This window comes from Passer montanus, unplaced genomic scaffold (assembly GCF_014805655.1).
Source record: "Passer montanus isolate IOZ18808 unplaced genomic scaffold, ASM1480565v1 scaffold11, whole genome shotgun sequence".
Lineage (NCBI taxonomy): Eukaryota > Metazoa > Chordata > Aves > Passeriformes > Passeridae > Passer > Passer montanus.
In genome coordinates, this window is record NW_024357613.1 from 7,844,520 (window position 1) to 7,870,465 (window position 25,946).

General features: G+C 39.7%; 1 protein-coding gene across 10 annotated transcripts in view; it reads right to left on the reverse strand.

Moving 5' to 3' along the window:
• The window catches only part of KLHL32 (kelch like family member 32), a 124,326-nt gene that overhangs the window by 5,994 nt on the left and 92,386 nt on the right, over nt 1–25,946 (reverse strand). For 7 of the 10 annotated variants that reach the window (XR_005629735.1, XR_005629732.1, XR_005629734.1 and 4 more), the window contains 3 exons: nt 12,303–13,029; nt 2,867–2,925; nt 291–483 (listed from right to left, as the gene is read on the reverse strand). Coding sequence is in view for 1 of the 10 variants with exons in the window: in XM_039728647.1 (XP_039584581.1) it covers nt 291–483; nt 2,867–2,925; nt 12,303–13,029 (979 nt within the window). In the remaining 9 variants the exon portion in view is untranslated. Of the gene's footprint in view, nt 1–290; nt 484–2,866; nt 2,926–12,302; nt 13,030–15,606; nt 15,743–16,154; nt 16,291–25,946 lie in introns of those variants that run through there. The other 3 variants (XR_005629740.1, XR_005629738.1, XR_005629741.1) reach the window with 3 other exon arrangements.

The following is a 25,946-nucleotide window of genomic DNA, read 5'->3' on the forward strand; positions in this document are numbered from 1 at the left end:
ATGAAAACAAATGCTTTGTAGACCACTGAATGCTGAACTGTAATGAAAAGTGTCTTCTTGGCTAACAGTGATCCCTAAATTGGAAGCACTTGTCACAAAGTCACAGAGTTCCACAGACTAAAGGCATCTAAAAGCAAAAGATGTTTCAGTTCAACAGTATTCAGTTCCCCTTTTGTACAATGCTCACCTGTGAGCTGCAAAGTCACAGAGTTCCACAGAGTAAACGCGTCTAAAGGGAAAAAGATGTTTCAGTTCAACAGTATTCAGTTCCCCTTTTGTACAATGCTCACCTGTGAGCATGTTGAAGCTGCAACGGGTCCACTGGTCGGCGTCTATGCTGTAGGAGTCGATGTGACGGACCAGGATCCGATCGTTGTTGTAGTCGAGGTCGTTCCCACCTAACACGTACAGCTTCCTCTGGACAGCGGCCATGGAGTGGTACACTCTCCTCTGCAGCATCGGGCTGCGGCTTAACCACTTGTTCTGGAGAGAGAGAGAGCTTGTCTGAGCACTGCTCAAAGGCACACCTGCAGCGGTAGTGCAATGAACAGTAGCACAGTACTGGCTTCTTTTTACCCTTGGTCAGGAACCACAAGTGTAAGGAACCACTGGATCTGGTCATATGCTAGACATGTGTGTTGGTTGTAACACTGAATAAATCCTTATTCAGTGGACTTTCAACACACAGTTTATAGTTCTCATATTTTAAGTTCACTAATTTAATGGCATTTCTTGCTCTATTTTTTTTGTCTAGCTCATCAGGTTTCAAAGGTTGTTTTTTTTCTCCTTTATAACTCAGTAGCAAATTTTCCTTAAACCAGACTATTAAATGTCTCCTTTGTATACAGTGCTAAAATTATCTGTACCAATGAGCTCTTGTTATGTGAGGAGAGATTCTTCTGCCTTTTGTTATTCAGAGGCTTATTTGATCTTATCCTTGGGGAATAAAGCAACAGGAAAAATGATTTCCTAAAGAATCTTCATTTGGTTTAATGTCAATGCTTTATTTGTGGCAACTTACAAAGTTCCAATCTTTTCCCTATTTTTCTTACTCAATAATAATATCCAAGAATTTTACCTGTTATGGGGAGAGGCAGGAAGATATGGAAGACAAGGGATTAAAGCAGCATATTTTATACCTGAGAAAACAATTGCTCCTGCTATGCCTACCAAATCAAATGACCTGGCAAGGGATAAGATTAATTTAAGTGGAGGAAGTTAAAAATCCGTGAGGAAATTTTTTGTGACACATATGCAGCAACTCCAGTCTCTGAGCCTTCTGCCTTTTAACCTCCACAATATATAGCTATACATTTCAATGTGTAATAGTTGAATATTAGGCATTAATGTTTGCATTAGTAGTCCAGTCTCTTAACACCAGACTATAGACACCATCTGCTTTGCAAAGCCTGCCTGCATCCCCTGATTATATCTTTAGCTTCCTCCACTGCAGTGCCTGCCAGGTGAGCCTCAAAGCACTGCAAAGGCAGCGAAACAGAGGGGCCTGGCAGGGTCATTTCTAATAAGGCGGCGTGTGAATACTAATCAGCGGTGGGGAGGCAGAGGTCAGCGCAGCCGGCTCGCTGGCAGGTAGCTGTGTGCTCGGTGGCAGATGGCAGGCATTATCGACTCGCCACAAAGGCCTCGCGCGGGAGCGGGCGCCGCGGCTCCGTGATGGAGCTATTGAGATTCCGTGCGAGATGCAAGCAGATGTGATGGTTTCCAGTACCCACCGTAAACAATATGCCAGCAGAATTTTTAAAAAGAGCTTGTGTGTACAAACACGAAGCAGACGTCGTTTGAAGAATGCAAGTGCACAATTCCTCTGTAACTCTTCACGCGCCAGGCCGGCTGCAAGGCACACTGAGGCGGCCCAAGGCAACTTGGGGTGCAACTTTCACATCAGCAAGGGAAGAATCCCAAGTGAAAGGTACACAATAGAGACAGGGTATCCAAACACGTGTCCTCCTCACAAGCAAAGTAGGATTACTGCCTGTAATTGCTACTTGGAATTAGGACAGTCAGCATTTGTAGTCAATGACAAAACTGCACCTCGAAAAGAACGAGGCAGGTGTGTCATCTCCTGCTTTCTGCTTCAGGCCTCGTTTGTGCTATGCTTTAAATAGTCAGTGGGAACCACATAGAAGTATCTCCTGGCACAATTTTGTTCCAAATACAGCAATCAAAGCCCCTACCCTACAATCAGAAAAGTCAATACTCTTCCACGTGGGTGTAAATCAGGCTATGCAACTCTGATTGCAAGCTTAGGACTTTTAATTCCTAATACAAGCAAGAGGGCATAACCATGCCCTAACCCTCTGAAATGGTTACTGAGCCGTGCTAACCTAATCAAAACACATACATTATGTATGAAATAATCCCTAAAAGATATTTTAGGTGCTTGGGTAATGAAATGATAGGCACCCTTGCAGTCAGCAGAGTAAGTCACAGCCAGGTAGAGTACAGTTCTCAAAGTATTCAGGAAACAAAAAGACCCATATATGCAATTCAAAACAGAAATGCCAATGACAAGGAGCGGTTTTGGAACACTGACTTTGAGTATACATTGCCCAGGGCTGCTGGATTACAAAAAAAGAAAAGAACAAAAATAAATACTGATAAATACAGGGGATTTAAAGCACATTTCTGTATTTAACCTAGGATGTTTCTAATTCCCACAGGCTTAAAAAACATAGTAAGTTGTCAGGGTCTCCATCACTCTGTTAAACTCACACATCAGTACAAAGTGAATTCAAAACATCACTAATTCAAATGGTCAGCACTTTTAGCCTTACAAAATCTTTGTATGTATTTGCCAAGAGACCTGTTCGAAGCAAAACAAAACATATATAACAGAGATACTCACCTGCTTAGGATCATAGACCATGAGTCTATTTTGATATTGTGCAGTATTTGTTACTCCTCCTATAAAAGAGTTAATACAGGTTACATTTTTTCATATAGGCAAAGCCAGGACCAAGATGAGGTACAGTAAAATAACCAATTCTAGAGTTCATCTGCAGATAATAATTACATTACATACCACCACTTCTGCTTACATTCCACTGTACTTAATCTGGTTACAAGGGAAAAAGCAGCTCCATTTGTCAAACATACAGTAACACAGAACAGCATCAATAAACAGCCCCTATACACTTCTTTTGTAGAGCTAATTCTATGAGCCAAAAATGAGTAAAAAATGGATCTCTTTATACTTAACTGTGCATTCAATGTTCATCAAGACACAAAGATTAAAAAAAAACCCATTCCTGTTCCAAGGAACATACATTGTGTGACAGGGTTTAAAAGAGGAGAAGGTGGGCTTGCATCAATGAGAAGGAAGAGGCAGAGAGAAGCTCTGCCTTACTAAAAACATGACAGGGGATACCACTGCCAGTTAAAAGTTCAAGCCTGTGCAACTGTGTTTATCTATACATTTGAAAGAAATTATATGCTTAATTTGTACTATAGAAAACATCTCATTTAGTTGTAAACTTAGGTTGGAAGGTTCCTCCACAGTGACCAGAAACAGCCCTACCATTTTCTTTTCAATAGTGGTCAGGAAATCATGGTGTGAAGCACCTCAGAAAAGCTCAGAATAGACTCTGACCCAACTATAGATGCTGGGAACCAGCTGTTTACCTCAGCACAGTAAAGAGACACTTAATGCCCAATCATCCTCTTCTTGTTTGGTTTTAAATGGCAAATTTCACTGAGTAAACACAGAAAACTTCTTCAGTCTGTAATCTTACCTGTGCAAATGTTTTTGAATGTGCTCAAGCCTCCTGGGGACATGGTGTCACTGCAGCACTGCCACAGTTCCCAGTCCCTCTCTGTCACCACGCTGGCCCCATGGGAGGATGGAATCAGAAATAACACCTGCAAGCTGTGCCTCACCTTCATCCTGCCATGAGGTCTGGGCAGAACTAGGGCATGTCAGTGGCCACACACCAGTGACACTCATTCTGACAGACAAACTATTTATATTACAGTTTTAATGGCACATACCAGTAGTGGACAAAATCCGCAGCAGTGAGAGGAAGAATTTTCATCTTAGTGCATTTCATTGTGTTGACACTTCCCTTTTTGTCAGGGCATACCCTGCCAGGACAGCAGCACAGTGACTGTTGGCTGAGCTGTGACCCAGTCCCACTAAGGTTGCTGGGTTGGTTTTTCCCTTTTATCCCCAAGCTCTGTGCTGGGGAATTCTCATTTTGCCAGCCTCCAGCTAGGCCGAGGGCAGAATTTTGGTTCAGAGCCATATTGTGATTTTGAAGTAACTCTGTCACCTCCCCCATGTCATTTTAGGCTGTAGGTTGGGAGTGGTGTGCATTCAAGTTAAACCAGCAGCTCCTTTCCAGATGTGCACCAGCCATGCTCCAGTTCCTAACGGCAGCATAAGGGTGGGAAATAATAACTGGTCTTTTGGCTTTGTACCATCTGAGTACTGGGAACATTTGAGCCAGAGGACCAGAACAAACCTAGCCCAAAGCAAAAGAATGTGAAGAGTACATGGAGTAAACAGAGAGAACTTAGTGCTAAGGTTTTACCTGCTGATCTGCTCCTACTCGGCTGAGCTACTTGCTGACATAGAATTACCCTCTGATCACTCACAAAAACTTAAGTGGGGACAGGAATCTACACAGAAGCTACAGATGTATCCATTTTAGAGTCTTTTCTTCAATTGCAGCAGCAAGAAGAAATGATGCTGTTACTTGGGTGCATCTCTGCAAGCACCAGCCTGTGCTGGGCACCTCCAGAGGGATGGGAGCCCAAACTCCCAGCTCAGAGATGGCTGGGATGAGATGGAGTCTGTCCAAACTGTTTCCATCACACTATGCCACACCCTGCCCATCACAGCACATGTGAAATGCACACACAAGAACAGGCATTGGGAAGCAAAGACTGCTCCTGTGTCTCATCTCACAATCTGTTATTTGTCTCCACACTGTTGTGCAGCTTTCACATTGCTAGTGGTCATCAGCCAGCCAGACAAAACAATCTTTTCTAATATCTGTTTTGTAATTTGATTTTTTTTTTACATATAGTTATTTTCACTCTCAGCACAATGTCTAAAATGAGACATCAGATTAGCACTTTGAAAAATAAAAATCATAGTTATTTGGATTATTACCTCCAGAATGTTAAACTACAGGAGACACATTTGAAACACAATTTGGGTCATACGTTTCCATTCTGAAAGGACACCTTAATTTGGGGGGAAAGATGTGAAGGAAGAAGAGAAAGAAGAGTGTTGTTTCCTCATAAAGTAATAAAATAAGCAAAATTATTTCCTTCTCTTCACAAAGGGCCCCTCACATCAAGTACACAGCTTACATCTTTTTCCTTGCAATATTGCTCATCTCTGGTGTTTTATCATTACATTCCCTTCACATACCGCTCTTCACTTTTAGATTAATCTGCCAAAATGAGATGCTAAGGATTTGCATACAGATTTGACTACACAAAAATAGATCTGGAATTAATAACAGTCTCTATATGTTTTAATTTCTTCTAGACTGGAGTACCCTTGCCTCCAGCAGTATTCTTGGCTTTGAAAGTCATCAAGCTGATTTGTCTGCTCTTAGGTTATGATGCCACATGCTGCTACACTGTCCCCTGCAATCAAAGTGCTCGCAGAGATAGATTCCATGCCTTCCCCTAACAAGTATATTTTATAGATTGGCAGTTTTGATCTCCCCTCCCCAGGGGGATAATCTGCATCTTAACAGGTTTCTATAGATACATCTGTCATTAAATATGCCATCTTATATCTGCATCAATTTTCAAACTCTAGTTCCTTCTAACTTTGAAGTGCTATAGCAAAAGTTTAAAATTTTCTGCCAAAATTCAGATTTAACAAGTTTGCAATGTCCTCTTGAACCATTTTTTTTTAAATACTACAGACAGCTTGGAAAGGGCGAAAGAGCAGCAATATGTCTCTTAAAAATAAGAAAAGAAGGGGGAAAAGAGTTTAAATGGTACTAAAAATAATACATACTTTCTCAGAAAAGAAATGGGGTAGTTCTGAGAGAATTTCTTACACTTCTCTGTCATGTTTTCTATGAGGAAAGGACAGGATAGAGAGCCATCATAATGAGAGAAAGTAGTCAAAAATACAAACCATGCTATTAAATTTAATGCCAGGCAATAACAGCTAATGTGGTAGTAACCCAACAGTAAGAAAAAGAGAAAAAATAATGTCTGTCTGGTTAAATGACAGAAAATTTACAGTTTGGTCAGCATTTGCTGTTTTTGTAAACAGAGGGATGATTATACCACTTTATATGAGCAGTTTGCTTTGAGGACTCCAGTTCCTGGGAAGCCAGGAGCACCTTCAGGACAAGACATTCTTGCTCTTACAGACAGGAGACCACCCTCATGGAAAGGCCATCATCTGCCCCATGGGCTCACAATGTTTTTACACTGCCACAATAACTGTCTCTCACTCCCTTGTAGGCTGTAAATGTTGCTTTTTAAGCCTTCCAAGACCTGTAAATTCCCAACTCATGCAACAGTGACCCTCTACATGGGGAAATTGCTCAAGGATACCAAAATACACCTCATCCATCCCTTTCCCACACTTGATAAACATTTTGTGTTATTGCAGTCCTCTCAAATACTCTACAAAGCACATTGACACACTTGAAGACACACTTCTAAAAAGAGAAGGGTAGGAGGCAGTAGATTCAACATTTTTCCTCAATGACAATTTATAAACCACATTTATAACGTGGCCTAGCAAGGCCCCCATATGACTTGAGAAACCTGATCCAATCCAAATCCCCCAGAAAATATCACAGCTCTCTCCGCAGTCCCAAAGTGCGAGGCTGCGTGCGGGAATCTGAGTTCACTGGGAGACGTGTAAAACTACATGTTGGCAAAGAGCTCCATGTGTGCTCCCTCCAGCAAATCCAGGGAATATACAGAAACCCACGACATGTACCCTAAGGTGCCTTGCTATTTTAAAACAGAAATCTCTCCTCTCTTAAGTGTCTGTGTGTTAAACACAAGATAATCCCTCGTCAACATGCAAAACAAACCTGCTGCCTCTTACTGCAGCCAGCCCAGGTGCAGTGAGGAGAGCTGAGCTGGAGCACATTCTCCCAAGGTAAGAAGTCCCCTGGAAGAGGCCAACAGCAGCTCTGCTTAGTGCTCTTTGACTCCAGATGCAATCGAGCCACAAACAACAGCAGCACAAGCCCTAGGTTTGTTTAAATCACTAAAGCTGGATGTTTACATTCAGTCAGTGGTATCAAACCAATAATGTGCATCACTAAAAGGTGTGAAATCATTCACTCAAATACAGTAAAAATGAAGTCTCTATATATATGGAACATAAAGAGACTAGGACTGGGCCACTGAGGCAATTTTTAGGCACCTGTTAACTTCCCATTCCCAGCAAATTCTGTGGCAGCCACACTGTAAAACTTGATTTGGATGGATTCTGTAAACTACTATTATTCCAGATCTATTTTTCATAAAATAATTTTATAGACTTTTCTTGAGAAAAAATTCTTTACTTCATGACAGAATACTGATGATAAGGTCATGCTTTTCATCCCAAATCACTCGCAAACTCAGAATAATTCTTCGAGATATGTTATCACCATCATTTCCTTGGTCAAAACCTTCACCATTAGGAAAAAACCCAACAGTTTAAAAACCAAAAAAGAATGAATCTCGGAAAAAAAAAATTATCCCCTATATTAAGTACAAAGCAACTTTACAGGGATGGCTTGTTTACCTCCTTCCCCCAAGCTATGTGCATGTCAAGATGTTATTCTAGCTGACACACAGGGTCAGACAACTTGGGCCTCTGCAAAACACAGGTATAACACTTTGTTTTAAACAAGACTTTTCATGTGCTAATCTCTGGAGCACCTAAAGCAAGGGGAAGTGTCATTATCCCAAGATGCAGGTGCAGGAATGGCCCAGAGTTGGAATGTCTGGCAGAGGTCCCCTGTCCCTCGATGTCCCCAGGGGCACTAGACCTATACCGGTGGAGGAAGGTTAACGTGGATAGAAAAGGAGGTCTCCAGATTTGCATGTGCACTCCACAGAGGATGCTGGGAAATGGGCATAGTTCAAGTCCTTGCTCTTATGGAAAATATCTCCCCGCTTTTATAGATAGTGATTGTTAGTCATGTTGAACTCCAAAGTGTTTAGTGTACTTAGTTTTTCTTTCACTGAAATACTTCACTTTACAAGCATTGTGGCATGCAATTCATTTGTGAAATTGGTCATGGCACCAGATGTTAACTGGGGCCTGAAAGAATTACCTTTCTATAAAATTTCCAAACTATCTGCCCAATGCAGTATCAGTACAGAGAACTATTTGTTGTAGTTTAATCCCAGTCAGCAACTCAGCCTCGCATGGCCACTCATTCACTCCCCCAGCATGGGATGGGGAGACAATTGGAAAAGTAAAACTGAGAACATTAGTGGGTTGGGATAAAGAGAGTTTAAGAGGTAAAGCAAAAGCCATGCACACATGCAAAGCAAAACATGGAATTAATTCACTGCTTCTTACGAGCAGGCAGGTGTTCAGGAGAGCAGGGATCCATCAAGCATAATGGTGATTTGGGAAGTCTAATACCAGCACTATGAACACCCCCTATTTCTTCCTTCTTCCCCCAGCTTTATATGCTGAGCATGACAGCACATGATCTGGAATACTCCTTTTGTCAGCAGGGGTCAGCTGTCCTGGCTGTGTCCCCTCACAAGCCCTTGCCTATCCCCAGTCTCCTCACTGGTGGGGTGGGGTGAGAAGTAAAATCACCTTCACTCTGTAGAACCACTGCTCAGCAATAACAAAAACATTCCTGTTTCCAGCACAAATACAAAACATTGCCCAGACTAGTTGCTATGAGGAACATTAACTCTACCCCAGTCAAAACCAGCACATTATTTTAATAAATTCTCATGCTTTGTTTTTCTTTAAATAAGAAAATAAAATTAGGACTGTGGGGGAAAAACCATAAATAATATAACAATGAAAATATGGAGGTTGAAAAACTCAAGGGCTGAACCCACTTGTGCTGAGGAGAAGGACTGACTAGTTCCAGTATTCAAAAGGCTCCCTCTTTTATTCTGCTTCTGTCAGGTTAAAAACCTCAAAGAGGTGGTGGCAGCTTAGGATTCCCTCTGTCACCTGAACACCAGCCACCCACCTACTATTGCCAGTATGTAAACTCATACAGTGGCTTGTTTTGTCCATTTTCCTTTCCTGCTGCCTTTGCCATGATTTGATTATCTATTAGTTTTGAATCCTTGTCATATTTGTCCAAAAGAACATGAAAGCAAAGCTGAAAATGAATCCCAACAATAATAGAAATCCCTTAAGTCTAGTTAGCTTTTGATCAGCAAAGCCTTTAAGAGGGTACGGGGCTGCAGCAGAGGCACTGAGTAAGTAAATGGTCAGTGTGCAGATCAAGCTTTGATGATGCTCTCCACAAATAGAAGGGCTAGAAACTTTTATTAACACTATTTAATTTATTCCCTCACTACAAAACTGGGCACATTTCCATGGTTCCCTTGCCAGCTGGTAGTAGCAGAATGACTTTGAGAGCTCTTTGCTGATGACCTGTATTTCCCAGAAAAAGCAGCAGGGATACAGCTCAGAAACATTTCTAACTCAGACTAATTTTTTAATTACTTAATTTTAGGCCACATACTTCAAAATTAGGTTCCCTCCTGCATTACTAATTACTTTTATGCTAACATTTTATATTCAATGATGAACAGTGGATTTTCCAGCAGTGACTATGATACAATAAAACATCTCTCTGTACTATTCCCCTGCCCCTGAATGTACATGTACCACAAACTACATTCTGGTCCTAAGCAATTAATTAAAAAAAAAATAATAGAAAGCTAGCTATAGTTATTACATCTCCATCCACTTTTCTTTTTAAAATGACTCTACTCAAAACACAACCAGGTTTCAGTGTGAGAGGACAAAATTCAGATCACTATCTACTGAAGAGTTGTGCAGGAAGTGCGCTCTTGTACTTCATAATAACCTGTCATAATTGAGCGACTCAAAACTTTCTAAGCATTTTCTCAGAACCTGCCAAAATGAAAAGCTGTGTCTACCTTATTCCACTGTTGGCAGTATTTTCAAATATGAATGGAACAATACAATAAAATATAGTTTGTTGTTTTGCCCCATTTTAAAGAATTCATCCAGTAGACTTCCACTTACCTCTTCCACTGATTCTACAGCTCTGTTAGAGGCATAGCCTTGAACACAATATCACGCTGTATCATTTTCTAAACACAAGGGGAATTTAAAACACACAGACATGCATGCATTTCACCTACATAACTAAGCACATGAATTAATCCTTAGGATAATTTCCCCCTTCCCTAGCAAATCTGGAAAGATTAAATTTAATCTTCAACCAGCCCTTTGACTTAAAAACTGCTATCAAATACTTTTTTGAGTTTTGATTGTTTTGTTGTTTGGGGGTTCTTTTTCATGAGATTAAGACAAAAAATATGACTTTTTTCATTTACTGGAGGAAAGACCACACTGATGGATTTCTAATGCATATTCTATTATTTTACATGAAAATAACATGTAACACCATTTTTTAAAAAGTCCTATTCCTCATAAATACTGACAAATGTAAACCACAAAATAAGAAAAAAAATCAGCAATCAAGACAGCAGTAGTAACATCCATGTATTTGAAGTGCCCACTGCAGACACACATCCCTCTCGACTAATAAAATAGGAAAAGTAGTGAATAAACACAATAATGCTCTGAATACACCCAGCTGGTAGTCTAACACACAAATCCTGTCCCTGTACTCTACCTGGGTCTCACCTCAGGATTCACAACACAACTCTACAAGACTCCCTAAATTATGGTCACTAAAGAAAATGACCCAAAGGACCTGCCAAGGATCCTGGTGATTTTCTGTGTTCTGTCCTGCTTTTAATTCCAAAGTCATAATTCATGGCTTTAGTGCACATGTATTAAAAGAGATACTTGCAAATTCCCCTGCCAATACTTGACAATCCATTCCCATGAGGCACTTAATCCATAGGGACAGAAAGGTACATCTGCTAGCATAAACGACACACTTTGAGAAGCACAGCGCAGGCCTGAGAAGCTAACTTAATCTTCCATTCAAATTCTATCCTTTCACCACAGGCATTCCAGACCATATTAAAATCCCTGGAGGGTATCTACGGTGAAGATGCCAATCACTGAACATTTACCTCAAGGGCTGGCCCCATTTACTCATTAGCTTCCTTAATAAATATTACAACTATATAACCTTCCGTGGCACACGTCTTAGTAAAGGGGGAATATTTTTCTGTCAAATCTTCTGTAGACAGCATCAGCCGTACTCCGAAATAACTAATACCCACTACAAGGACTGGGGTAACTAAATCCTCCCACCCCCATCAATGGAACATAACAACTAAAGACTCAGTTGCAAATGACATGTTCTTTTAGGATTATAGGGTCTATACATTCATTTATCTGTGCCATAAAGCCATGGTTACATCCAGACAGCCTTGTGCACTTCTTATGGACAGAGCCATGAATGATTTCTAAAAATGGTCATCTCAGCGTGTTTCAATATTCTGAACAGCAAGTGGGAGTAAATCATACATTTGCCTTCAAGCCCTGGAACAACACAAGCTAACAAGCACTTAATTTTCCATTTCATCATCAGGCATAAGTGAATCATAGAATATTCTGAGTTGGAAAGGACCCACAAAGATCATCAAAGTCCAACTCCAGGCCCTGCACAGGCTCAGGAACCACACCATGCGCCTGAAAGCGTTGTCCAAATGCTTCCAGAACTTTGTCACAGTGATGTTATGACCACCTCACTGGGGAGCCTGTTTCAGTGCCCTATCAACCTGTGGGTGAAGAACATTTTCCTGATATCCAACCTAAACCTCCCCTGACACAACTTCAGGATTCCCTTGGGTCCTGTGACTGTCAAAAGTACCAGAAACAATGTCCTTTTTTGTTTGTTTTTAGGAAGCTCATAGAATTTATCATGGGAAATTTGTCCAAAAGTGCATTATCATTCCAGTTCACTGTGATTTATGAATGGCAACTGGAGATAGCACATATGATATCAGCAGCTCTGAAATACTGAGTGTAGTGTATAAGATACATTACGCTCCTATACTTCTAATGAGGCTTCAGTTCTTTGTCCTCTCTGCAGAGAAAAGTTATCATGACATATAAACCAAAGATTTATTACTTTAATTCAAGACAGTATTTTGGTATTTTGTTAGTACCTCAAACTGTGTGAAACGTTTTCTACCTGATATCCAAAGAAGACCATCCACCACATATCCCGCATGGCACGAGAGTGACCGATCAAAGGACTGTACAAAGGTCCACTTGTTCTTCTTGGGGCAGTAGCGTTCGACTGTGGGCAACACTTGACGCAATTCGTTCCTGCCCCCTACGGCATAGAGGTACTCGTCCACGGCTCCCAGCACAAAGTGTTCCCGGCAGTTCTTCATCGGAGCTATCTCCGCCCAGGAGTTAGTGCGGGGGTCGTATCGACAGACAGTTCTCACGGCACACGTGCGCCCTGTGGAGTGCTCTACCTCTCCACCAGCTACAAAAAGGAAGTCTCCCATGACAGCAACGCAGTGGTGGCTCCTCCCCACAGGCATAGGCGCCAGCTCGCTCCAGTTGGCGATCCCCGCGATATGAACGTTCTCCTGGTCTACCGGATTGAAGTACCGCAACTCCTTCACTTTACAGACTTCTCGTTTTTTCCCACCAATAATATAAAGAGTATCTGACTGGAAGCGAGGCTTTGTCCTTGCAGTTTGCCAAACCGGCTGTGCATAGACGCTCTGGTGGTAAGCCAAGGCCTCGTTAATGAGCGCTGTCGCAGTTTCACTGGCTTGGACGAGAGGATGAGTGAGAGCTACAGTATGCAGTGTATCCACATCCATAAGGCCAAAGCGGACGTACTGGAGGAGTTCATCCAGATACTGGTAGCGGCAGTTGTGTTCCAACCACCTCACAGCCAGCTAAAAGTGGGGGGGAGGGAAGGGAAAAACAACACACATGTTATTTGCACACAATTCTGTCAAAATATGGTCTTTTGAAATTTGCTTGCCTTCCAAAAGCAGATATATATACTTGCCTCAGTTGTGGTATCTATGCATCTAAAAAGCAGCTGTGAAAGCCTGTTAGTCCATATAGAAAGCTACAGTGTATATACAAAAGCATAGCATTGCACCAGCTCCCTGAAACAATTCCACAGCATTATCAGCCACTATGCAATACTCCCCCTGTGCAATCGGTTAGTGTTGCTGGAGACCATACTATCCCTGAATCAAGCTGCTGGAATAATATTAACACAGGGGCTATGGGATCAGTGGACACCACAGGTACACTAGAAAGAAGACTAATGTCAAAAGATTACAAAGAAAAGCCCTTTCTGCCTCTCATATTTTATCCTATTTATGACAAAATAGTGAAGAAATTTAACACATTACATACTGAATCCTTCCTTTTTTTTTTTCTTCTTTGTTTATTTTATTTATAAAGTGGAGAAAGGTGTAAGGGGACAAAAAAATTAGGTCAGAGAAGAGAAAAGCACAGAAGAGGCCCTGCTAGTTTGGGGCAGACAGAAAGCAACAATTCAGCAATTGCAGCTAGTACCAACATTCAAAATTAAGCACAGTATTCAAATCACATAAAGCTTATTGAATCCAACTGGTCCTGAAGAGAGGTTAGGAAAGGCCTAAACCATTTCAGGCATTGTTGTATAAGTTATTTTGGAAAACATCCAGTAATGAAGATACCAAAACATCCTCAGGAAAACCTTTCCCAAGCTCTGATATCCTCTTAGACAGATTTTCTTCTTTCTTATGCAGAAGCTTTAAACCTTTAAACTCATAGCTCCATTTTCCACTTTTGGGTTTATGTTCCAGAGAACCCTATAAAATTATTCATCCATACAGGACGAAAAATATTTTGTTACCTTCTTTTTCTTCTCCACCTCAGATGCATTTTAATATTGGTGTGAGCTTCCTCCTCAGTGAACAAAAAAACGTATTTCAATGCATCTTAGGTCATATTTTCTAAATCTCTGTTGCTTTACTCACAGTTCTCTGTTATTGAAAATTATAATGTTTGCTGTTGAAAACTGGACATAACCTTCCTCTTAAGGTTGTAGTAGTAGTGAATAGGTTGGAAGAATCTCTTTGATGGTAACAAGCTATGCCATTCTTGCTTGTAGATCACCACATAAGACTGTGGTGTCATACTGCACTATGATGTTGCTGATTCATATTTAAGCTTATGACTGAATACTATTCTCACCTTTTTTTTTTTTTTGTGGTTGGTTTCTTTGTTTAGGGTTTTTTTCGGCAGAATTTCCACAGAGTGTCATGCTTTCTCTGTCATTACCCAACTCTCTACTAATACTTTAGGCCACTTCTCCAGTCAAGATCATTCTCAATCCAAACTGTATTTTCAAAAGTGCTAAAAAAACATTTCACCTTCTGATTTCTGGAAACATAAATCCCTTATTATCCTTTCATCCAAGGCATTAACAAAGACATTGACTAGTTCTGAATGAGGACTAACTCTACTTGATACTTTAAATAATTTTGACACAGAACTCGTGGAGTGGGTGTTTTTAACAAGCTGAGCGATTAAAGAAAAATTTCAGCTAAATTTTATGGTCCTATACTGTTGTTGGGAATGTCACATAAAGGAGCTGAAAATAAAGGCTGCTCTTATTCATGGCTTTCATATATGATGTATTAAATTTATTACTGTTTCTGTATTTCTGTCAAAGAGGGTAGATGAAAAACCAAAACCACCTTCTTATTAAGATTAATTTGAAACACTTTTTCCTCACTGTGAACCAAAGAATCAATGAAGGGCATCAAAAATGCACCAGCAGTTCAGTCTGTTAAATGCTGTATTGAGTTTCAAATACATGTATTAGCTATATGTATTTTGACTTACGAGTAAAAAAAGACAATAATTAAACGTATTTGAAAATGTTTTTGGACTTGAAATCATTGAGCTTTATAGTCAGGTGTTCTAAATCCACCAAACCCATGTGTCAGGTGTCCCCTACTGAGTTGCACCAGGCAACTTCCTATTGTGTGTCTTTAGCCATCTGAATGATTCTTGAAAGGTATGTCACTCTCAGTCACTTGAAACTGAGGAGAAATTCAGGCTAACTTCAGCATATATCAACTAAATGATATGTGGGTTACTATATTGAGATAGAAGAATTTACAAAAACTGAGTTCTTATCTGCGCTTGCATCCAACAGACTGGTTACTTTTGGAACTATAAATTCATGCCTTTACTCACATCTAAAATGGCATTACAGAGGTGTCACTTGGGCTGCAATGGCAGACATTACAGACTCTCTAAAAGACAGGCACTAATGTAAACCAGGACTTGGTAACCACAAGTCTTTCAGAGGAAGTTTAATATTAATGCCTTATTAATATCTTAGAACTTCATCCATCTGCTTTCATTTTATTGTCCTGCCTTTGGTCCCCAATAAATACTGTATAAACACACGAGGAATGCCACATACTAACACCACATGCATAACTTCAGAGAAATGGTACCTGCATTCATTTCTGGATGTGGGATGATCTGCACAGAAGGCATGGACATCTCTGTTACAATACATTCTCTCTGCTGTAGGAAGTTTGGCATATGCAACTTGATTCATACTGAATTATGTCTCTACTGAGAATAGTCCTGGATTTGTAAAAAAATGTTTCACTGCAACCAGTAATGTTTAACTTTTCCCTAAACCACTACAGTGCACAAAAGTGCAACCACAATGGTTGCAAAGATTCTGATACAAAGATTCTGTTGGCACTCATATGAGATCTACAATCTATCCGAATCTTGAACCTAAACCCTTCTCTATCCATTCCACACTATTTTATCCCCACTCATCTGTCCTGCATCTTTTTTTTATGAAAACCTTTGAACCTTTCCAAATTAAGTTTATTGCAGCCTGCTTGGGATTCTCTACGTGTTGCACCTCAAGGTATCTTTGGAAGGGCTACTTCCACCTTTCCCCTCTGACAAGCAGCTGCAGCAGCAATGGGGAGGGCAAGTGATTCCCAGGCTGTCTCTTGTGTAGGGTGCTATTGGCTCTTACCAGACTCCATATCTGAGGTCAGTTTGCTGTGGAAGACTTCATTTTATTGTATGAGTTTAGAAAGCAGGGCTAAACCGTGCACACCACCTGGATGTTCTGCAGGCATTTGACAGAATGCAGAGAAGCTTCACTGAGTCTGAGGGAAACAACAGAGGTCTGTGAATCACAATGTGTTTAGAAGCTCCTGCCCAAATCAACTCATGCTACTGTTTGAACACAATCTGACTACAGTGCCCTGTGTGACCCACACCTAATCTGTGACACTCCAAGGCAGAAAAAAGGACTTAAGAGATAAAAGCTATATTGTTTTTATCAATTTGTCTTGCTATTTGTGACAATTACAGTTTTAAAATTAATTTTGGGTCACTAGTTAAAAATAAGTGCCAGGAATTTAACCTACAAATGTAGGTATCTATATTTAGAGAATACAGGACAAGCTCCTAAATTGTGACACAAGGCTGTGAAACAGGTCATCTGGCTTCAGGAACACTCTCCAACCAAGCCTTAGACTTGTACACTGGTTTTGCAGCACATTGTTACATGTGCTCTAGCAGAACATGATGTCTCCACACTATGGGGGCATGGAAGAAAATTGGGTGTGGATGAACAGTCTAGCAACTATTGGAGGGCTGAGAAAGTCCAAAAGAAAAAACCTGAATTCCCAAACACATATTTCACTTGTAGTAGAAGTAGTCACTAGAGGACTGTAACACAGTTCTAACTTTCCTTCAGTGCAAAGGAGCAAACATAACTCTCATCAACATATGGGAGACACAAACTTCAATGCACAAGATCAGCACACATCTGTATATTTATCAACACAATTTCTAACACCTTTACTCAGGTTTTGTTTAATCAACACCCAAAAATGTGGTACATAAAAACTCCAGAATTCACCCCATCTATACACTGATTATAGTGGCAGTAACAATTAGCAACTATAATCAGTATTGGCAAAATAAAATCAAAGCCATTACAGGCTTTATGATGCTGCAAGAAAAGACATTCTGGCTTCTCTAAGGAAATACCAATAGCACTTGAAATTACAACTGTGCTTAAAATGCTAACAAGCAAGCAAGCAAGCAAAAAAAAAAACACCACAATTTTGAGGTTTAAAATATTTGTATCGGTGCTAAATAATTTACAAAAATAAGGAAAGACTCCTACTCCTACTGCCATATAGGCAAATTCTGTTTAAACTGCTAGAAGCTTCTTTTCTATTAATTTTAATGTATGAGTGTGTGAGTGAAGGAAGCCACAGCCTAGTGCCTATATCAACTTTAATAAATAATATATTTTGCCATATTCATCTTCTAAACTAAGTAAATGACAAAAGTAGACCCTCAGAAGGGCAGAATTTTCAAACCAGATTAATTCTCTTATTCTAATGCCTTAACCCAAAGGATTTTTCTTCCCCAAGATTACATTATGTGATTTAGAAATGGAGTGCATTCTCAAAACAGCAGAAAAGAGATGGAAAAATATGTTGTGGCACAGTTGGAGCACACAAAGTACATCTGCATGTTGGATAGCGAGTTCATTGTTTTTCCAACACCTGCTTCTGCTTCCAGCACAGTGCCTGAACAGTCCAAGCCACACAGGCTTGGAGCATAGTCCTTCCCTCCCTGCTGTTAATGGTGAACACACCACATATAACTCAGAGCTAGAGAGGCCAGGGAGGCACAGGAGGTTAAAGCTGAGCTAGGAATTTCACTCCTCTTGAAGATATCCCTGCAAAAAGTGGCTACCTGGCCCTTTGGGCTGCCAGCTGTCCCAGGGAGCAAGAGAGCCCGTCACACCTGTGCCTTGCCTGCTCAGCATCCCCTGCAGTCCTTTCTCAAGCCACTCTGCTGGGAAAGGTGCCAGACCTTCACTTGACACCACACCAAGCCTCCTAATCAGAAAAGCCAAGCCACTTCATGAGTGCAAAAAGCTTGACATACTCGTATTTATTAGACTCAGGTTCACTTAGAAACTAATCTAAGTCACAAAGCCAACGTCAGGGAAAGTTTCTGTTGACAGAGTTCCAAGAAAGAAAAAAAAACTTACCTAAGCCTGGGCTCTGTGAGGGGCCACAGGAACTCTATTAAAGTCATCTTGGCCTGCTCTTTATTTGATGTATTCATGCTACTTTATGTCATCCAAGGTGTCTAGCAAATGAGATGAAGTCAAAAAGTGACAGCAGTGGAAAAATTGAGGCTGTTGGAGTGTTGGGGGTTTTTTGTTTGTTTTGTTTGTTTTAGCAACAACAAATAGAAGGAAACACATTTTCTAAGGTTTTAAAACAATTCACACTGTCTCATTAAAAAAAATATGGAAATCCTAATTATAATAACCTAGTGAACATTCTCATTTTAGGAGAAAACAAAATTTTAAATGTGGAAACCAAAGTGGAAAGCTGCATTTTCCTGGACTGAGATCAGATATGTGCAATACAAATGACTAATTTATGTGTGAAAATCTGATGATGATATTAAATCAGGGGAAGAGAAAGAACTATAAATCTCACCTCAACAGTACTTCTGTTCCTTAACAGAAGCAAAAGTTTTTGACCAGAAAAAAAAAAATCAAATTAACATCTTTGTATCCTTAGCATACTGGACAGTGGCTGATTCTATTGATTTTTGAAGCCAAGAAGAGTCATGAAAGCAACGCAGTTACTACAGTAATCACCTTAAACAGTCACCAAGCGAACTTCAAACAAAAAACTTGGACTTTACTAGTTTGGTATTTGAAACACTAGGAATATATATTTTGGCTGTAAACTCGCACGTAATTCATAATTTTGTCTTTTATTAGATTTTATCTAACTCAGCAAGTCTGAGGTTTTCCAGACTGGGATCTCCTGTCTCAAAACCACATTTCAGTTGGCAATTGTCAGCAACACCCTGACTCTTCAAATTTCAATACAGGAGCACAATCTATGGATAAACCAGGACATTTACCAAAGGTTTGAACAAAGTCTATTGAGGGCTATGGAGGAACTTCCACCTAATCTAAAATCAACAGGGGTTTCCAAAGGGCCTGAAATTGGATCTCTAAAGGGTCTTTGTCATTCTCTCTCTGTCTCTAGAGGCTAAAAAAGGACAAAATTGAGGGGGTTTAGGATACTCATTGAAGCTTTTTAAGCAGGATCAACTAAATTTTTCTGTATCGTCCATTTAGGAAGAAAAATGTAAGAATTGTCGCTGAGAGAAAAAGTCCCACCACACAACAAAACACATGCACACAATTTTTCAAAGCCATGAGTTACACATGAATATTTTTAGAAGTTAGTAACCATGCAGGCACAGCCTCCAGACTCCTGCAATTTTATCAGTCAGGTGCTATCTTACACAGTTGTGGACAGCAGGAAAAATAAGTGTCTCGAGTCTAGATGCAAGAGAGCCTCAAAGATAGAAATCTTTTCCTTCTCTTTATTTTTAATTTAAAATGTGCATAAAAATAAGACTCTAATGAGCTGCATGTGGAACAATCAAAATTATGAGGTATTTGCATTTCTTTTGCACCTTGAGCCAAACAACTACAAAATCATGCATATGATTCTCTCGATATGAACACAGTAAATATTAATAATCTGTGAATCAGCAATGAAATGCCTTTTGCCCCTGAACCCTGAAGAGAGACTTTCTAACGCAAAAAGTTGCAGTGCAGTGACTGAGACCACATTTACAAGGCACCAAGCTAAGGCATATGCGTGCAGCCTGTGAAAATAAAGCTGTGCCATCCCCCACCCTCTTTACACAGAGGCATTTTTAAATTACCTGTTTGTCAGTTTTACAAATGTGTGCCTACGTAAGCAGCTCCCTGTGCGGCGCTACGTTAGCAAGCAGGCGTGCTTCCATTTGCACATTTGGATTCTACAATCAGAATTAAAACATTTGCTCTGTTCAGGGTGAGCTGATAAACAGGGATTTTAAATTTTACTTCTTTTTTTATGTGAAAAATGAAAGAAAAACCTTCCTCTAGATGTATTATGCCTTTGGGCTCCATGTGAGGGAAGCGAAAAAAGACAGAGAAAGCTACTGTGAAGGTCACAGAGTGAAAGAACTTCCTCAGGGCACAGAATAAATTAAATCCCAAGGAAAAAATAAAATGTGATTTCCAGAGTGTGAGGCACAAACTCAAAATGACAATGATTGACAGCCAAACTATATCCGTGCAATATCGAAGACTGCACGTTCTCATTTACCTCAGTGTAGCCAGCAAGCGCCCATTAAACATCCGTCTGATGCCCAAATTAACCTTCTTGGCAAACTGAAAGAGGCACAAACTATCATAATCAACCTTTCATTATCACAGCAGCCTCTAGTTAAAGGGTCAGAATAATTGTGCCATCAGAGCCCTGATTGTTTTCAATCAACAGACGACTGGAGTGACAGCTCAGTGATGGAGTAGTTTGATGAAACCGCACCAGGCCTAATCAGAGCAGATGAAAGGAAGGCATGATTGGTGCAAATGAACAGTCGTGCCTCTCTTTTTCATTTACAATCTGAAATTACTCTTGAATTTACGGGGTTTTTTCTCCCTTATGAGTACCTCTGAAAGAATGTTTGACTTATTATGGGTTCTGACAGTGCAGAGTTATAAAACACAGGTAGGGTTTTCAGCCCAGGCTTTAAGTGGGTATTCAGCATAATTTTAACAAATTCACTCTTGAAAAGCACAAAATGACTAAAGACTTCCAATGACCTAACCTTTCAGTGCTGTTTGATTAGCAGAACAATTTATCACAGTTCACATTCTTCATGATAAGAGAAGATTTAAAAAAATGGGCAGGGATCATTTTCAAATGTTTTCTCTTAGCCAATATATTTATTTTATTATTGCTCTCCTGTTTTCTCTCTCTCATACACACACGCAAAAGAAAAATATAAATTAAAGAACACTGCATTAATAACCCTTTTCCTCTTTGAATGAATAATATAATCCAAGCAAGGGTTTGTTTGCAGATGAAAGCAGAGACCAATTATCATGCCACTGACAGCATCAATATTTAGTTTTCTGGTGGGTTAGGTTGTTCATTCCCACATTTTAAAGGATGGGAAATTAATCAATCCTACTAGGTGCTTCTTACCTTACTCATCAGCACTGATTCAGTGTCTCACAAGTGAACGGGAAAAAAAAAAAAGGAAAAATGTAGGAGCTGCTTCAATTCAGTGTCTCACAAGTGAACGGGGGGAAAAAAAAAGGAAAAAATGTAGGGGCTGCTTACAGAAAATTTGGAAAGAATGAAAGATTCAAGTGCCCTGGATCTCCTCTGCTCACCTCTTCCAGACTGCCCCACCCATATAGCTTCCCCTTCTCACAGACTGTTGCAAGGAAGGTGAGGTAAATAAAAATAATCTAATTGAATTGTACCTCTGAAAGAAGCAAGTATGTCAAGTAGTGAGTGGTAAATATTTTGTTTTGTGATCTTGGTCATCATCAGATGTTCTCTAGTTTGTATTTCTCAAGTATTACAAAATTCATACCAATGTTCATGTCAGCATACCAAAGGACAAAAGAAACAGCCTAGAAGCAAAGATTATGATTTGTCTGAAAGACTAGTGGATAGAGAAGTTTGATCCAAACACCAAAGGCTTTTAAGAAATTTAATGTACTGTATCTCTTCTCATGCTACAGAAGGAAAGTTTTACTTCTTAAAAGTTTGGGACTGTGGGCAGAACATTCACCTAAACATTTGTCCTCAGCAGAAGTGAAATTTAATGTCCTGTATCTCTTCTCATGCTACTGAAGGGAAGTTTTACTTAAAAGTTTGGGACTGTGGGCAGAACATTCACCTAAACATTCGCCCTCAGCAGAAGAAGCTCTGAGGAGGCTTGCACATCCTTACTGACACACATTTGCCATTTACAATTACTGAAATCTATAAAGACACTATAAAGCATAAAGACACTGTTTAGGAAATATATACATATATATAGTGAACTCTTGGGAATGAACCCAAAACATCCCTCAGAAACCAGTGAAAAAGGGAAGTAAATCTGGGAAGCAAATCTGGGAAGCTGCCAACACGTGTTTTGTTGGATGCAGCAGAAAGAAGACTATCTGTCTATACTTTTCCATGCATAGAGACACTGTTTAGGAAATATATATATATATATAGTGAACTCTTTGGAATGAACCCAAAACATCCCTCAGAAACCAGTGAAAAAGGGAAGTAAATCTGGGAAGCAAATCTGGGAAGCTGCCAACACGTGTTTTGTTGGATGCAGCAGAAAGAAGACTCCAAAGCAAACATTTCTCTACATATAAAGAGAGGTGTCTCAGATTCATATTTCCCCACCACAAGGGACCACTGCACACAATCAAAGATCCTGTCATTCTGCTATTTGTCCCAAACTCCTACCCAGCCAAGTCCACACTATTGCTAGAACTCTGCTTCAGCAGTGGCACTGGTATTGTGTACATGAATGCCCCTGAAGTCTGTTCCCAAATTGATGACTGAGATTCCAGCTGACAAGAAAGAAAAAATATGCATCTTTCCAGACCCAAATATTATCACTGTGATGCAGTCAGACTCAGCTACACAAATGGACAGGGCTTGGAGGACTGAGGGTTTGGCTTAGGCAATAAAGAGGGAAGCCAAATATAAATGAACTGACTTCAGGAAATACACAGCCCCAAAGGAAGATTAAAGAACAGCAAGGTTCATTATCTCTGGAGAGTGAAAGCACTTGTTAGAGTATGTCCTCCTGACCCTGATCAGGCTCTGCAGAAGATGCAGTGGATTTGTCCAGAGTATCACACAGGGAACTGTTGACCTAAATAAGAAATGCTCTATCTCTTGGCTGGTTTGCTGGTTTGGGATTTATGTGATGTCATGGTGACAACCTGCAACTTTCAGAAATGAGCCCTGCAGTCTGTAAGCCACTTTGCAAGAGGCAGAAATTTGATTTTGATCTTTCAGCTGAAAAACACCACAGCAAGCAGAGTTATTGGTCAAAGTCTCTAGCACCAAAAATTTATGCATTTTGTGATATTATGCAGTAATTAAAGCAGACACAGATAATGCAGGTGTATTAAAAACACACATTTATAAAAAATTCACAGCACTAAAGTGAATCACAATATATTAAAAATACTTCTCAATTTTTCTCAAGTGATAAGTAATAACTACTGATAATATCTAGCTCCTTAAAGCATTTAAGCAGTAAAGCATCCACCACCAATTGCTGCTGGACAAAAATGTTGTCCTGCACAGTGTTTCAATAGGTGCAAGGAGGATAATACAACATACACATCTTTGGAAGATTTCTTACTCATAATCCAACAGCTTCAGGAGTAACAACTTTAACACCTGTATTTCAGTCTCAAAATTTTTAATAATTGTTCTGCCCAGCATTCTTGTGAGAAAGAGAGGAATTATTTATCCAAAGACAAGCGCTCTACCAACCCAGTACAGTACCTTGCATTGTCAGTTTAGTGCTTTACTGCAAGCTTCCTTTGCTCCTAGTGCTACATAATTATAGTGGCCTTCTCAAAAGGGACATTATTTTATAAAAGAGGTTTGAGAGAAAGACAATGCTAGTTTCATCTTTTTATGTATGTGTTTCCTATGAAACACATAGAACAAAATGCCAATTTTGTAATAAAAGTAAATAACAGAATGCATGCATTCAGAATTGTATTCACTTATTTTACACACTTTCTCCATTTCTTATATTTACTGGTCACAAGAGTAAGAAGTTTACCTAGAAGACACTTATTAAACTCAATAAAGATATTCCATCTTTTTAGACTTACAACAAAATAACTATGATCACAAATCAGCTTTACAAAAGGCTAGCTGAACTGCATTAATATATAAGATTATATATGGTAAGTAATGATATTAAAGCAATGAGTTGCTATAACAGAAAAACTGTTCTCATCTACTGGAGTTCAAGTGAAGTAAGGTACAGACAGAACATAAACTCTCACCTGTTGTAAATTATCACAGCTCATGAAGCTTTGTCATTTTACACCTTCTGGGGAATCTGAACTTCAAAATTATACAGAACATTGCTTCCAAGTTTCTAAAAGCAATTTATAAGCAGTAAAACTCATGCTTCCCTGAGAGAAGTTTACATTTCAACCACTTTCTCAAAATGGGAACTAAGAGAAAAATTAGATGTCTTAATCAAAATCTTCTGTCCCCTCATCTGTACAACTGAGTCTCTTTATTCCACAAAAAAAAAAAAAAAAAAAAAAAAAAAAAAAAAAATTTTGGTGCTCATGCCACAGAACAAAGACTGATGATATGCAGGTATCTGAAAGTGAGGACAAAACAGTTCCCTAAGTATCATCTGCCAAAAGTACTTGAGATATTTTTGCAGCTAAAAAGTGCAAAGCAATACAGGCAATAAATGCTTTCTTAAAATTTCAAAATTTCAAAAAATCCTTTCTTAACTTTGGAGCAGCAAAGACAAAACTGTCCCACAGTGTGCTTCAAGAGAAGTCTACTCTTGTGTGATGAGGTCCTCAAACCACAGAGGAGTTTCCTCTACAGTCACTTGGAGCTGCTCTACCAAGGAAGATTTGCAAATGTGCTTCTCACACCTAACTGGTTCTTCCACTGCGATAGAAGGGGCAAGCAAGGCTCTGTGCTACCCCTCTCAGTGACAGTCCACATGTACAATTTCATGTGTTCAAAAGCTGTATGTGGTTGTGTGCAGCTCCTATTGCAACAGACTTTACAGCTACCCTACCACTGACAGCCACTCTGCTTTCCTGTGCACTGCAATGGCTGTCACACCTGGGAGTCCACACACATAAAATAAATGAGCCCAGAATGATCACACTGGAAAAGCTCTGCTTACTCTTGTAATGGCAAGTTCTGTTTTAACAAGATCATCAAAAAGGAGTGTAAAGGGTGACAATGCAAAGCAAACGAAACCAGAGCAAAGCAAAGCAATAAAGCCAAATCCAAAATATGGCAGCATCCAGAGATTCAATCTTACTTGTTCCAGAGAAACAATCTCAACTTTTTCCTTTGAAACAAAGTCCAGCCACAGAGAGTTAGAAATGACAGGGAAATCAATCTCTTTACCATAAACATGTTGCATCAGGGTAAAACCTTACAAAGGGAAGGCCTTGTAAAAAACCATGGCTTAGGCCTGTTAGTTCAGCTAAGCAGGAAAGGCAAAGTGACTCAGCTGAATTAGAGGTAGAATAACAAGTTCTGTAACCATTGTGGGTTCACGTCGCGGTTCTGGTGGTTGGTTGAATTACATTTGTTTTGATTTAAAACTATGTAGCTGATAAATGCTAAACTGCTTTAAAAGGCTGGGTTTTTGCAATAAAGCAGCTCTCCCCAGCCTGGGGACTCTGCATCATCACATCAACATTCCTAAAATGTAGCTTCATATGTCCATAAAACCTGCCTCTCTTTAACAACTGGATAACATGGCAGGAAACTCAGGCAAAAACTTCCTGCCATCCCTTTTCGAATGCATCACAAAATGCTCAAGTTTGGATCCTACATTTGTTGTGATGGTAGAACCAACACTGCTAGGTGCTTTATATTTGATAAGTTTTCTGAAGTTGCAAAGATCAAGAAGCTTATCTATTCATAAACATAGCTGTTTAACTAGGGCTCTTAACTGTGATTTGATTTCAGTTTAAGGAGATTAGGGTTTAGGATAGCATTTATCTTTTCTGAAACAGGGTAAGGACAGAGAACATGAGAGGTAGAAAAGGACATACCTCCAGCAGCCATCATTTCAAAATCTAGAATTGCTCATTTTTATTTTTAGAGAAAATATTCAGGTTAACATCAAATGCATTGAAACTTTACATAGACACATT